This window comes from Gloeophyllum trabeum (genome assembly GCF_000344685.1).
Source record: "Gloeophyllum trabeum ATCC 11539 unplaced genomic scaffold GLOTRscaffold_00007, whole genome shotgun sequence".
Taxonomy (NCBI): Eukaryota; Fungi; Basidiomycota; class Agaricomycetes; order Gloeophyllales; family Gloeophyllaceae; genus Gloeophyllum; species Gloeophyllum trabeum.
This window is the reverse complement of record NW_006920416.1, coordinates 1,688,076-1,700,814: the sequence shown is the minus strand read 5'-3', so window position 1 is coordinate 1,700,814 and position 12,739 is coordinate 1,688,076. Positions and strand designations below refer to the sequence as shown.

At 56.9% G+C, this 12,739-nt stretch overlaps 3 protein-coding genes across 3 annotated transcripts in view; all 3 read right to left on the bottom strand.

The window, feature by feature from the left end:
• The window catches only part of GLOTRDRAFT_76822 (Aldo/keto reductase), a 3,948-nt gene extending 1,623 nt beyond the window's left edge, over positions 1-2,325 (bottom strand). Inside the window, exons 1-9 of the mRNA XM_007868358.1 lie at positions 1,531-2,325; positions 1,390-1,475; positions 1,228-1,338; positions 1,043-1,181; positions 934-988; positions 818-872; positions 708-743; positions 470-542; positions 150-285 (exon numbers count right to left, since the gene is read on the bottom strand). Of these exons, the coding sequence (XP_007866549.1) occupies positions 150-285; positions 470-542; positions 708-743; positions 818-872; positions 934-988; positions 1,043-1,181; positions 1,228-1,338; positions 1,390-1,475; positions 1,531-1,674 (835 nt within the window). The 5' untranslated portion in view covers positions 1,675-2,325. The remainder of the gene's footprint in view (positions 1-149; positions 286-469; positions 543-707; positions 744-817; positions 873-933; positions 989-1,042; positions 1,182-1,227; positions 1,339-1,389; positions 1,476-1,530) is intronic.
• Positions 2,326-6,005: 3,680 nt separating this feature from the next.
• On the bottom strand, positions 6,006-7,632 carry GLOTRDRAFT_76817 (endo-beta-glucanase). Its single transcript, XM_007868357.1, has 5 exons — positions 7,376-7,632; positions 7,149-7,313; positions 6,681-7,095; positions 6,474-6,618; positions 6,006-6,345 (listed from the first exon to the last, which is right to left on the bottom strand). The coding sequence occupies exons 1-5, from the start codon at positions 7,528-7,530 to the stop codon at positions 6,272-6,274; spliced, it is 954 nt and encodes a 317-aa protein (XP_007866548.1). The 5' UTR covers positions 7,531-7,632; the 3' UTR covers positions 6,006-6,271.
• A 2,901-nt stretch (positions 7,633-10,533) lies between these two features.
• Positions 10,534-11,858, bottom strand: GLOTRDRAFT_93873 (uncharacterized protein; the record flags this gene model as incomplete). Its single annotated transcript, XM_007868356.1, has 6 exons — positions 10,534-10,884; positions 10,946-11,014; positions 11,068-11,316; positions 11,377-11,469; positions 11,543-11,700; positions 11,759-11,858. 6 exons carry the CDS (start codon positions 11,856-11,858, stop codon positions 10,534-10,536), a joined length of 1,020 nt encoding a protein of 339 aa, XP_007866547.1.
• Positions 11,859-12,739: the final 881 nt, after the last annotated feature.

The following is a 12,739-nucleotide window of genomic DNA, read 5'->3' as shown; positions in this document are numbered from 1 at the left end:
GGGGGGGGGTGGTGAGCGGTGTGTGGTGTGGGGGGGGTGAGCGATCGGTGTGTGGTGTGTGTGGGGGTTGGGGGGGAGGCGGACGAAGGGGGATGCAGGAAGGAATCATGGAGCAAGACGAAGACGAAGACGCCAGACAAACCACTCACTCTGCGCGACCCCCGTGAGCTTCCTCACCTTCTCGATCTTCGCGAGCCCCTCCTGCTCGGTGAGCGCCTGCAGCGTGTTCTTGAAGAAGTCCTTGTTGAGGTCGAAGCGCGAGCCGGGCGGGACGCCGTCGTTGTACTGTCGGTTGGTTGGGGGGGGGGGGGTCAGCGGTGATACGGGCTCGAGGGGGAGGGGAGGGGAGGGAAAGCGTGCGGAAAGGGAAAGCGGGAAAGCGGGAGAGCGTGGGGAAAGGGAGAGCGGGAAAGCGTGGGGAACAGGAAATCGGGAAGGAGGGAAATAGGCGGGAAGAGAAGCCGCGCACCTTGCCCGTCAACAGCCCGCTCGCGAGCGCGCTCCACACCGTCGTGCCGATCTTGTACTTCTTGTACAACGGCCTTGCGCGTTGCAGCAGTCGAATCGAATAGTAAGTATTGGCGTGGCGCGAGTAGTCAGGTGGCGGCGTGCGCAGAAGGACGGAGACGGCGGGGGAGAAGACGACGGAAACAACGAGAGAGACCGTCAGCCCACAGGGCAAGGAGGGGAAGACGAACGGCACGCACAGGTACTCCTTCTCGGGCCGCTCGCGGTGGAACATGCTGTCCGGGGCGGGCACAGGGGGTCACCGGTCAGCAACCAGCTCGCAGCTCTGGAGGGGAGGACGGAGACGCACTTGTGCTGGCACTGCTCCGCGACGGGCTTGTGCAGGCCGTACTTGTCCGCGATGTCTGTGCGCTCGTCGTCAGGCGCGATTCACTCCGCGGTCGGAACGGGGAATGGAGGACGCACGGATAGCCTCTTCGAAATCGCGCGCGGACCACTCGGAGGTGGCCCAGTACAGGGCCTAGCACGGACGGATGAGCGCGGATGCGCCAGACGTGGAAAGAAGAGGACAGACCCAGCCCTTTTCGATGACCCAGTGGAACGCGCGGACGGTCTCCTCCATGGGCACGGTCGGGTCGGGGCGGTGCGCGAAGAGGACGTCGACGTAGTCGAGCTGGAGGCGCTGCAGGCACTCGCGCGTGCCCTCGATGATGCTGGCGGGGGTGAGTGAGATATGACACGAGGGAAGAGGACACGCACTGCTTCCTGGACAGGCCCTTGTCGTTCGGGCCGTCGCGCGGCCCCCAGAAGATCTTGGTGGTGACGATGAGGTCCGTGCGGCGCAGGCCGAGCTCCTTGATCACGCGGCCCCTGTTGCGCGTCTGTCAGCAGTGTATGATGGGAGAGGGAGGGACCGCGCACATCTCGAGCTCGGACTTGCCCTTTGCGTACGCCTCCGCGGTGTCGAACATGTTGATCCCGTTCTCGTACGCGACCTTGATGATTTCCTGCGCCGGCGCCGGCGTCAGTACTAGTCGACGCACCGTGCACGCACGCACGCACCTTGACGGGGTCGCCGACGACGGTGCCGCCGAGCGTGAGCCAGCCGCCGAGCGAGAAGAGCGGGACGCGCAGGCCGCTCGAGCCGAGCTGGCGGAAGGGCATGTTCTTTGGGTCGAACTCCATCTTGACTTGTTCGCCGGACATGTTGCGGTCGCTTTCTTTGTGTAGGATGGGGGGAGAAGGGGTTTATATCCGCCACGGGAGCGCGACTTATCAATCCGCGTCTGTCTGGGAATAGATTGGGGGCGATGATGACGTCGATCGGCAAGTTGTCGGGCCGGGGCCGGGCGATACTCTCCTCTTCAGTCAGTGCTCGCTATGTGCTTTGCCCTGCCGCGATTCTTTCCTGTCCAGAGCGACCCGGCCCGAGGGCGCGGCTGAAAACAAAAGGATACTGTCCTTCTCCGTGTTTTCTGTCTCGTCCTTGCTCCTCCTCGTCGCACACGCCAAGTCGGGGCCGCGACCGCGTCACTGACCAACCTTCGTCGCTGGCCTGCACGCATCGCCCTGCGCTTCTCCTCCCTCCTTTCCTGCCTCCCACACCCCGCCGCTCTCGCCTCCTCGATGTCGGACACGATTCCCAGCGCGCAGGACGGTCCTGCATTCTATTGCTGTTCCCCCGCCTTCCTCCTTCCCCACAATCGAATCTCCCGCTTCTTCCCGTGGCCGGGGCGCACCACTCTTCTGTTAGGTGCCAGTTGTCAGTCGCCGGTCGGGACGACCGGCCATCCATCTATCTCGCAAAAGGAACAATCGTATGTTCCCTCTTTTTCTGTCCAACAAGCTCTGCGTCTGCCGCTGTCCCCGGCCGGGCCCCGTTCAGTATCCAGTATCCAGTCTGGTCGGAGAACGGAGACGGGCTCGGACGATCTCCGACTCTCCTGCCTTGTACCCCCTCCCTCTCCTGCCTTTCCGTCCCTTTCCGCACGCACACGTCCATCTGGCCTCTCTACATATGTGTATATCCTGAGATGCGGGCGGACGTGTTCGCTGCATATCCAGCGGCAAAGGGCGGTTCCGGCGGCCCAAGTTGGTGCGCGCCTAGTCTTTCATCCCCGAGCTCGAGTTCGTTTTCCCCCACTCACATCGCCCCCGCTCTCTTTCTTCGCATTCCACCCACCACTGCCCCCTTTATATATCTCTCATCCTACCATCTTCTTCTGTCACCGCGGCGTGATTTCTGGACAGCATGTGTGCGCACAGGGCCGCCCGCCCGCCCGCCCGCCCGCTCGCCCGCTCCGGATCGTGCGATACTCGGACATGCGGTGCGCCCAAAAATGAATTTTGTCGTTGTTGACCTAACCAGCCATAAAGCGCGGGGGCATCATCGCCGCCAGGCGATCACGGCGCGCATTTCAGGAGGCGTATATAATGCCAGAGTCGGATGCCCTCCACGACGACGACGACGCACGCCGCGAGGGAACCAAATACCAATACACGCCAGCTTCGTGCGCTACACCGCCAGTACCCCGGCTACGAGTACCATCACGAGTGACATCAGCCGTAATACGGAGGCAGTCGACCCCTGCCCCACCCACGGACGCCCGCGCAGCCGATCGTGGGGACTAGGACTAGGACTAGGACGGAGCTATCGCGCATGACCCCACGTCGAGGTCCGTTTTCGCTCACCTCGACCAAACCCCCGATCGCGCAGACTATTGCGCGGCGTGAACACGGGGGCATGCATAGGACGGGAATGCGCGGCGCGAGTCAAAAGGAGGAGAAAGCGAGTGTGCGATAATTGGGCGCACAATACTGCCCGGTGCTCAGCCACGCCATGTGCGTAGATGAAGAAATATGGAAGCGCGAGGGTAGGCAGGAACGCCGGATTGAAGAGGCTGCGTCGGGGAAGCGTGGGCTGCCGATGCGTCTCTCCCTCTCTTCGTCGTATACGTACGCCCGGGAGAGGTCCCATCCGCAGCTGTGTTCCGCGCGGGTGGGGGGATGCACGCCCCAGTACTATCGAAGGGGAATCACCATGTTCTCCAAATGGAGCTGCGAATTTTCTGAGGGCAGTCCGCGCGGTGGGAACGCCCGGCCGGACGGAAATGCTCACCGCGAGGACTGGCGTGCTGCGCGGTGGCCGTCGAGGCTTGGATGGGAGGTGAAGTGACAGCCCGGGCTTGCTTTGTGGTGGAAGGGATCTGAAAGGCAAAAAGTGCATTTCGAGTTTGAATCCGCCACATTGAAAATCTTTCGCCCCCCCCCTCCCCCGGCCCCCTCTCCGTCCATTGCAACTCTGAGGATGAAGTCGGTTTAATAGTCTCCCCCCGTCACCCGGAATCCCGCTTGAGCACCTGAGGGAGAGACACGCGGCGCGGATCGCCCTGTTTCCACCGACGTCCTCTGGTGGTATGATCCCGATGCTTCCATCAAGTTGAATACGTGGCCCCCGCTCCCTCACTTGCTGCAGAACGGCGGTGTTCAGTACGAACATGCATGGGAAATCAGGAATAATGAGGCCTCCGAGGAGGCTCATGATGGACATGAGGGTATAGGGGAATACAGACAGCCCAAAGGCCGCGTAGCCGAAGCGGCCCACTTGCTCTCCCCTTGTGCCGATATAATGTAATGTAATCGGGGACAGGACCAGCTGGGATATCGAGACCGCTGCCTGCAATGTGTTGTTGTGCGACTTTGGAAGAAGATTGATATGCTTGTTGTCTTCCTCAAGCTGCTCGGGAAGGCGGGCAGCCACGTCTTGGATGTCCAACTCTGCCCAGGTGTATCCTTCCGGGAGGGTGGTCTTACATGTACCTGCAATCGTGCGATCGCGCGGAGTGATCTTCGCGCGTTGGCGTCCCGAGGTGATTTTGAGACACGCCGAGGGGCCCGCCCGCCGTTTCTAGTGCATAGAGCAAGCCATGCTCTCCCACGCATGGATCTCCTGACCACTTACTGGGGGCTGTATCCAGAGAAACCCTCGGCGAAATCAGATGCACCCTGTCACTTCTCGGATGCATCTGAGGGGTCCCTTTCTCGTCTCGGGTGGCCACCCCCAGAGCCCTTCTGACCAGCGCATCGTAGAGGTCACCTCTTCGTTCGAACGCGCCCATTGCAGTCTTGCGTTCCATTATCTTCAGTGAATACTGTCGACTTGCAAATGGTACAAGGACCACGAGAACTCTCCAGGCGAGCGCATGCGGCCATGAGGCTCCCGGAGAGGAGACAGCGGTACCTGCATGGGCGATATAATTCGTGAGAAGAAAAACGAGAACGTCCGCCCAAGAAGCTGGGTCACAGAGCACTGAAACACGCAGCGGGGCTGGGATGGCTTTGGCGAGCTGCACCCACAATACAAGGGTTCCCACCAAGTAAAGAACGTACGGCGTTCTTGCGGGAGAAACTGGAGGACTCCACATCAGGTGTACAGATATACCCAAGGGACACGCCTCAGCCACGCAGAAAGTGGGAGGTGAATTCTATCCAAAGGTCAATACATCACAGCGCGTGGTTGCTCTCCTTGTGGCATGTGCTCGGATGGAGCGTGGATTGGCCGGCACTTCCCAGATAAATGCAAGTCGACAGCGGAAGTCTGGATTTTACTCTACTCGTAGATTCCGGTCCGAAGCCAAATAGTGCCATGTTCAACCAAAAGGAGTACCGACAAGGGTCCGAGGGTGGCGAACTGCTTTTTCGAAGGACATTAGCGCCCTGCTTAGCGCTGCGCTGAAGGTCGGGCGTAGGGCAATGGAGCCATACTTACCACCTTCCATGGATTGCTGCGGAAGGCGCCCCAGCGGAAGAAATGGGCGCCTTCGCTAGCGTATTGCAGTTAGCTGCGAGGCGAGAGTAGACTTGATATTACGGTGCTACCGGAGCCGTCATGGGCGTCCAATGAAGCAACCATACCGCATGGAGCTGTGCACTCGGGAGGCACAGTCCCACTTCAACTCGGCATTGAGCGAAATGGCTGGCATTTATATTGAGAGCGAGTCGGAGACTGCGTGTGAGTGGTAGTTGCGCATTCACAATAGAGGGACACACAATCGCTGTCTTTGGTCAGTGCGGTGGAGAACCATGACACGGCGACAGAACAGCGCAGCACAAGCACTTTCGGATAGAGATGGTTCAGTACGTGTGTTAACGTGCACACGCGGATCCTACGGGGAGGCTATCCGAGCATGGTCCCATTCACTCACTGCGTCCAGGCCAGGATAGAGTAAATAGGTCAATGCAGTGGTCCAAGCTGCGCGAAACAGGATAGAGTGAGCGCAGACTAGCAAGGCAATAACTTACATTGTAAGGATACTTCAGACTTTGTCGATGTAAGTCTTAGCAGTATTCGATAGTAGTCCGACGGTAAGACGCGCCTAGGAGGAATCCGCTGCAATAAACCAATGGACAACCATAGGATGTGGCGTGGTGAGATGCGTCTCTATGTTGTGGCAGATTTGTACTTTTATTTGTCGCGGACTCCTGCCGATATGCCGATATCTTCTCCTCGTAACCTGAGACTTACCATGGCCAGACGTGTCAAGCTATTTATCATCAGCCTAGCTCACCGGCATACATATGTCACAAAAGTGGGATGGATGAACCGAGCGAGGAAAACGAATGAATTGCGGGTATATACAGCCAATGAATCAATCAACGAACGACAACGACAGGACCCGCCATGCTTTTGTTAGTAGTACACTTTGCCTTTCCTCCTGTTGCTCTTTCTCAGCGGCGAATAAATAGCCTTCATAAATACCTGCTACCTTCGGTCCGCCAGGGACTTGGCCCGGCGCGGGCGGGCTCATGTGTAGACGCGGACCGCGGCGATGTCCCAGAACGCCTCGGAGAAGGCCGAGGGGTTGTTGTTGACGTAGGCTGCGAGGACAGGGTGAGCATCATACCAGACAGCGCGGAAAACGGACGAGGTGGGGAAGGAAAGCATTGGGAGACAGCGAAAGTGCTGAACATGAAAGAGGAGGAGTACAATGAAACGGGATACTCACTGGCACAATCACCTTGCCCGCCCGCTTGCGCGAACGTGGCGCCCGCCCACGCGCCACAGAAGGTCAGGTTGATGATAATGTTGTTCTGTCCAAACTTGCTCGCGATATCGCAGTCCGTGTTCGGGAAGAACGCGGTGGACGTGCCCTATCGGATCCGCGCGAGTCAGTATCCGCGCGACGAGATGAGATCAAGAGGCAAAGGCGCACCCAGGCATCGGTGTTCACGCTCTGCGCGCCCGACGACACATCCGCGGGCACACTGGGGTCGTTCCTTGCCCAGAACCACACCTTAATAAACGTGCTCGTGCGCTCCATCGCGTACCACCCGCCGCCGTTCTGGTTGAACGCGGGCCCGAAGCTGTTGCTCGTCGGCGCGTGCACCCCACAGCCGAGGTTCGCTCCTCCACTATCCCCGCAGTCCTCCGTCACCACCGCGCCGGTCTGCGCACGCCCGTCGGGCATCGTGCAGCCCGGCGAGGTGTGCAGAGTGCTCTGGTTCGGCGTGACGTCGTTTGCGCCCTCGAGGATGTCGACCTCGCCTGAGGCGGGCCACCCGTCCTCGAGCGTCTCCCAGGCGGCGGGCCAGGTGGACAGGCCTTGCGGCATGTGCCGGACGTCGAAGCTGCGTCGAGGTCAGTTATGCACTCGGTGATCGTGGATCGGTGGAAGACGTACACAGCGACGTGCGTGGTGTATGTCTTGACGGACTTGATGCGCACGCTGTCCCGCCCTGATCCGGACGCGGTGAGCACGGTCGTGTCGTCCGCACGCATGATGAGGCTGTCGGCGGACGTGAACGTCAGGTTCTTGGAGAGTGCCGTAGCTTGGTCGACGTAGTTACTGGATAACATGAATGGCACCAATCAGTACTTAGCCTGCCACCAAGTGGGAAAGGCCCTTACACTCTGCCGGAGGTGGGGTCCGGGATTGCTTCGTGTGTGAAGGAGGTAAGGAAGTCCTGCCCGACGTGGTTGTCGCTCAGCGCGTACGTAGCAGCCCATGCTGATGAGACGAGGGACGCGACAAAGGGGAGACCGAGGGATATGGACGAGCGCATTTTGACTTGGACTCGGGCTTGAAGACGTTAAATACAGGGACGAGGGCAGATACAGGGGAGCGGACGACCACCAGGGCTTGAGCTAGGAGAAAAGAAAGGAAGGAAAGAAAGGCGTATAAATATCAGCGAGCACGCGGGGCATATATACGCAGGCCCACGCGGGTGGCACACAGGGCTCCCCTTCGATGTGGACGTGCCACCAGGAGAAAGACGCTTGCCGGGCGTGCCGGGGCGGTAGCCAGGGATACGATCGGGAGGAGGGTCGGGGCCCGCGCGCGGATGCGGTGCTGGGCGCATGGATCCGTTCAGGTGCGGGTCCGAGGGATTTGAATCTAAGCGGGGTTTTCGGGACCTGGGTGGAGTGGCGTCCAATCGTGCATGGGTCGCCATTGTGGCGACGTAAAGAGCTTACCGACCAGAAAGACCCGCGATGTCCTTAACGCTCTGCGCTTGGTGTTTTTGACGTTCAGACAATGTAGCCGTCACAGATTCATACGTCGCGCGAGGTAGTAACTGATCACACTACGAGTCGCAGCACGAGGCTGCAATCATCAGTTTTGATCGCAACTGACAAACGCCTCCCAAAACATGCGCCGAACGTCCTGTGGAATGGATAATCGCAGCAGCAGATAATCAGGCGACACACTCTTCGTCTCAGGAACTTAGGATGCATGCTTGGGGTGGGGTTCACAGCGATATGCATATGGACAAAGAATGCTCCGAAAGCAACTGATCAGTGCGCAGCGAGTGTGCTGCGATGGAAGAGAACTCGGGAGGTTTCGGATGCTTTCCGTCGACATAACGATCATTGCCGTTTACGGAGAGTCTCCTAAGTTAAGAAGTGCCTGCGGATAGGGCCCGGCAAGTACCGTTGCCCCATACTGTATATCTATGTATGTAAGCAACCGGGCGCACAGCGTTACACCTTGAAATGGCACCCCTCGAAGTAACAAAGCCGGCGTTACGCGTTACATTGGTAAAATTAGCAACCGCAACCCGACCAGTACCCATGCGCTTCTACATATGATCCTTCCATATTAGGGATGCAAAGAAGCACTCTACAATATAATACTTGATTTTTAACTGCTGAGATATATTGACGGAATAATATTCGTAGCTAAATCCTACCAAAAGTCGAATTTTTTGACGAGCGTTACACTTCCCCGGAGAAGACAACAACCTCTGCGTTACGCGTTACCAAGTGCGCTCCGGGTAACGCAACGGAGGCTGCGTTACGCGTTACGTCGCTTACATACATAGACATACAGTACCTACTCTCAATCAGTCTGATTTAGCATGGAGACCACCTGTATCACGGCCCATGCTATGGATTGACGAGTTTCAACCTGACGTCGGCTCAGTCAACGAGACATTTCTCGGCGCTGTAGTCATCAATGTTGGACTTGATCTTTTGATAGCTGCACATCGACTCTGATGCCCGGAAGAATGGTCGGAGGGAGCAGGCTTGCGAGCATGGTCCAAGGAAGGGCCGGAGGTATAAACATCCAACGTCTTTCGTTCATCCTCTCCATTTGCACGGTGTCCTCATCTTCTTGTTGTCTCCTATGCTTTCACTTGTGGCCACCGCGATGACGACTCTGATGCTGATTCCGAAGAATGAGCGGGAGGAATAGGTACTGTGAGGGAAAGAGGTACGTGCATCAAAGATTTGCCGTTCGTCATCTCAGGTCGACAGTGGCCTCTTCTCTACGTTGTCCCCCATCCTTCAGTAGTCAGTCTCCGGACAAGGGCTGTGTCCTTGATCCGAAGACTTGTCTGGACCAGCAGGTTTCAAGAAAGAGAAGGAGTGTACGAACATCGAATATTTGCCGCTCACCATCTCAGGGCGTATAGCAGTCACATCTCCGTAGTGTTTGTCATCCCACCGACTGTGTATAGCTCATGTCAGACGGCGAAGATATCCCGAGGTATACCTCCCATCATTGAATTTCCCCTCTGACCATGTTCTGCAATAATCAACTTGGCTTACCGATATAATCTCGAGTTTGGGGCCGCTGCCTTTATCTCAGGTGGAAATCTGACCTCCAGCCATCTGTAGCAACACACGACATCTGCTCAGTGATCACTCTACGCTGTCTGACAACTCCGAGTCTCGGTTTTGCACTTGTCGATTCGGTATCCTCATCTTCATATCTGTCGTCCTCGCCTCCCTGCGTTCGACGCAATCAATCCTTATCCAAGACGTCGAGGGACAGCCATCCTCGTGACGGCTGCGTCGTCTTGGTACTCGTAGACTGCCTTACCAGATGACGCACCCTCAGAGTCGTGCGTGGGTTGTCCTGTAGTGCCCCGCCATCCTGACATGCCGTTTAGTTGATGCCACCGAAGGTGGTGATAGCGCACTTCGATGCGTAGGCTTGGATACTTCTACAGTCTCCATTATTTCGAACGCCTATGTATCCGGCACGAATCGACTTGTTACGAGGCGCGTTTGGCTCGTAATCCGCACGACGTCTGCGTACGTCACCGAACACGTCTATCACGGCAGATGCAAACCCATCGCTTTCCCCTGAGATCCCGCTAACGCATACCTACTTCGTCCCATTCCTCTGTCAGATTCACTAACCAGCGAACTGGTGGGACAGAGATGTCAGGAATTTCTAAGGTTGCACGGTTGCAAGGTATAGGCCGTGTACTATCGTCCGGGTTCGGGCTCATCATCGGTGCGCTAGGGCAACGTATCTACCCATGCCTGACCTGGATCTCGCTTCCAATCGACAGTCTGGACAGATTTCTCTGTATCGACTCCTGTACCTGCTTACGGTCTGGCTGAATAAAGGTCAGCTACGGCAGATCTTCGGGTCGGGGGTACCATTCCGTACTACCAGAGTACTGATACATCAAAGGAAACCAAGGACTACATATAAGGCTTACAGGCGGAACATACAACAAACAACAACATAGGTAGACTACACTCAGCATAATCGCAAACTACATCCCGTTATCACCTCCCAGCGTCTTACCCCCCTCCCCCCTCCCATCCTAACCCTTGATTGCCTCGAGCCCACACTTGACCACCCACGCGTCGAACCAATTCACCTGCTCCCTCTTCACGAGCTCCTCCAGCAGGGCCTCCAGCCGTTCCTTCGGCCACGCAGCGATCGCACTCAAGTCGCGAAATCCGAGCGCGAGAAGCTTGGGGTGGAGGTGGTCCATGCTCGGGGTGAGGGTACGGAGGAATGCCTTGACTTCTTCGGAAGTGTCGCTGTCGGTTTGCGGCGCGGGCGAACCTGGTGGAGGGGAGGGTGATGCGAGGGTGGGGGCGGCGGAAGGTGAGCGGGCGGCGGAGGCTGGTACGGACGCCCTCGGCGGCACGTCGACATACACCTGTGCCTTTACGAGAGACGAGTGCTTTAGACTCCATGTCTCGATATGGAGCATAAGAGTTACGTACTTTACCCTTCTTTATTCTTGTCTTGACCTCTTTTCGGATCGCCGCCTTCGCGAAAGACTTCTTGCCAGTCTACATTACCATACTATCTGTCCCACATCCACTCAGCACCACGAAAGACTCACCAGGATGCTGCCAGCTCGATGGTAAGTCTCGATCCTCCTGGCCCGTCTACCCACCTTCACCACTGCCTGGGAAGCTGATGCTCCCATACCCTCGTTCTCTTTATCACCAGTCCCGCTCTTCGCTGTCTCTCCCAGCGCTCGTGATTTCCTTCTTCTGGAGTTCGACCTGTTGCACAAGTACCGGCACATGTAGTCCCGAAGAGGCCAGGACGAGGGATATTTGGCGAAGATAGGAAACTGGGCGGATGCCTTGGACACGTATAAATATCAGACGTCCGGTTAGTCTTCAAGAGGTCACAAGCTACTCACATCCTCGATGAAGGCCTCCCACTGGCCAGACGCCTGCTGCCTGATCGTTAGGTTGAAGTCGAGGTAGTTCCCTGCGAGCTGCACAACGTCCTTCTATTCGCAGTAAACCGATGCGAGGGCACACAGGTCAGGATCACGAATAGTAGAGGAAAGGCACGGTGCTCACCAGAAGCTGTCTTTGCAAGTCCGGCCCAAGCTGATGTGTGAGCACCTGCGAGTATGTCCTGCGCGTCGAGCCGTAGGTCCAGCACAAACTGCCGTCCACCAGCCCACTTCCAGACTGGGAAGCATTAGGCATACCGTTCCCGCAGCGCGTGAGTGTTCCTACATCAATGCATATAGTATGAACTATGTTAGAGGCACTGGGCGTGGAGGTGCGCACCGGAGCTGGCCGAGGACTCATCTTTTAGGCTGACCATGGCCTTAGCGGGAGGGTTGGGGGGGTTGGATTCGAGTCCGAAGCGATGATTTAACTTCGCCATGGTTTGATGACTGGGTTCTCTTACCTGTACGCTGTGACTCTGGTAAGATTACAGACGTAAGTGGTACGTACCAACAGAGGCCATTCTGATAAGAGAACGTTGGATCTTACCTTCTTTGCTGCGACAAAGTCGTCAGGGCTATGAAAGATGCGAGCAGCAGGCAATAATCCGGTATACGGTGTACGAAGCCTGCACGTGGTGCGAATGGCTGCATATGTATCCTTGACTCACTATCTAGAATCTGTCCAACCGTGACTCTCGATGGACGTAAAACGTACATACGCACTAGAACCATCGTGGCCCAACTTACAGCATTCTCTGAATCTCATGGCTTCTCGTGTACGTGTCCGTACAGCTGTGTGCACAACGATTGTATCGATCCAGCCACACTTAGTGGATTAACGGTCACCCCTTCATGAAATACGCAATGCATACTGTGGTGACAGTCCGGCCGGTGCTGCGGCACTACTATCCAAACCGTCTGTGCGGCTTCCAGATCCCTGCAAAGGCAGATCTGGCTGGGCGAGCGGTGGCATTATAAATTGATTTGTATTTCGAGTCGGTATCTGTCATTAGGCGTGCTCAATTCTACAATTCGGCCGTTCGCTCGAGCAATCGTTCGCGCTTTCGTTCGCGCCAGGAATAGCTCAAGAAGTGATGCGGGAGATGGCCGAATAATCATGTGACTTTCTCCTCTGCGCTGGTTTGGCTCGCTCAAGCTCTCTGTGTAAGTAACCCAAATACAATATATGGTTAGGAATGTACTACTGGGCCTGCGCCGTAGGATGGGGATTAAAGTAATGATGACAGGCACTAAACGTCTGTTCTGTTACTATGTTACCACCATGTAATGAGCTTATTGCCAGTGAATAGGAGACGTT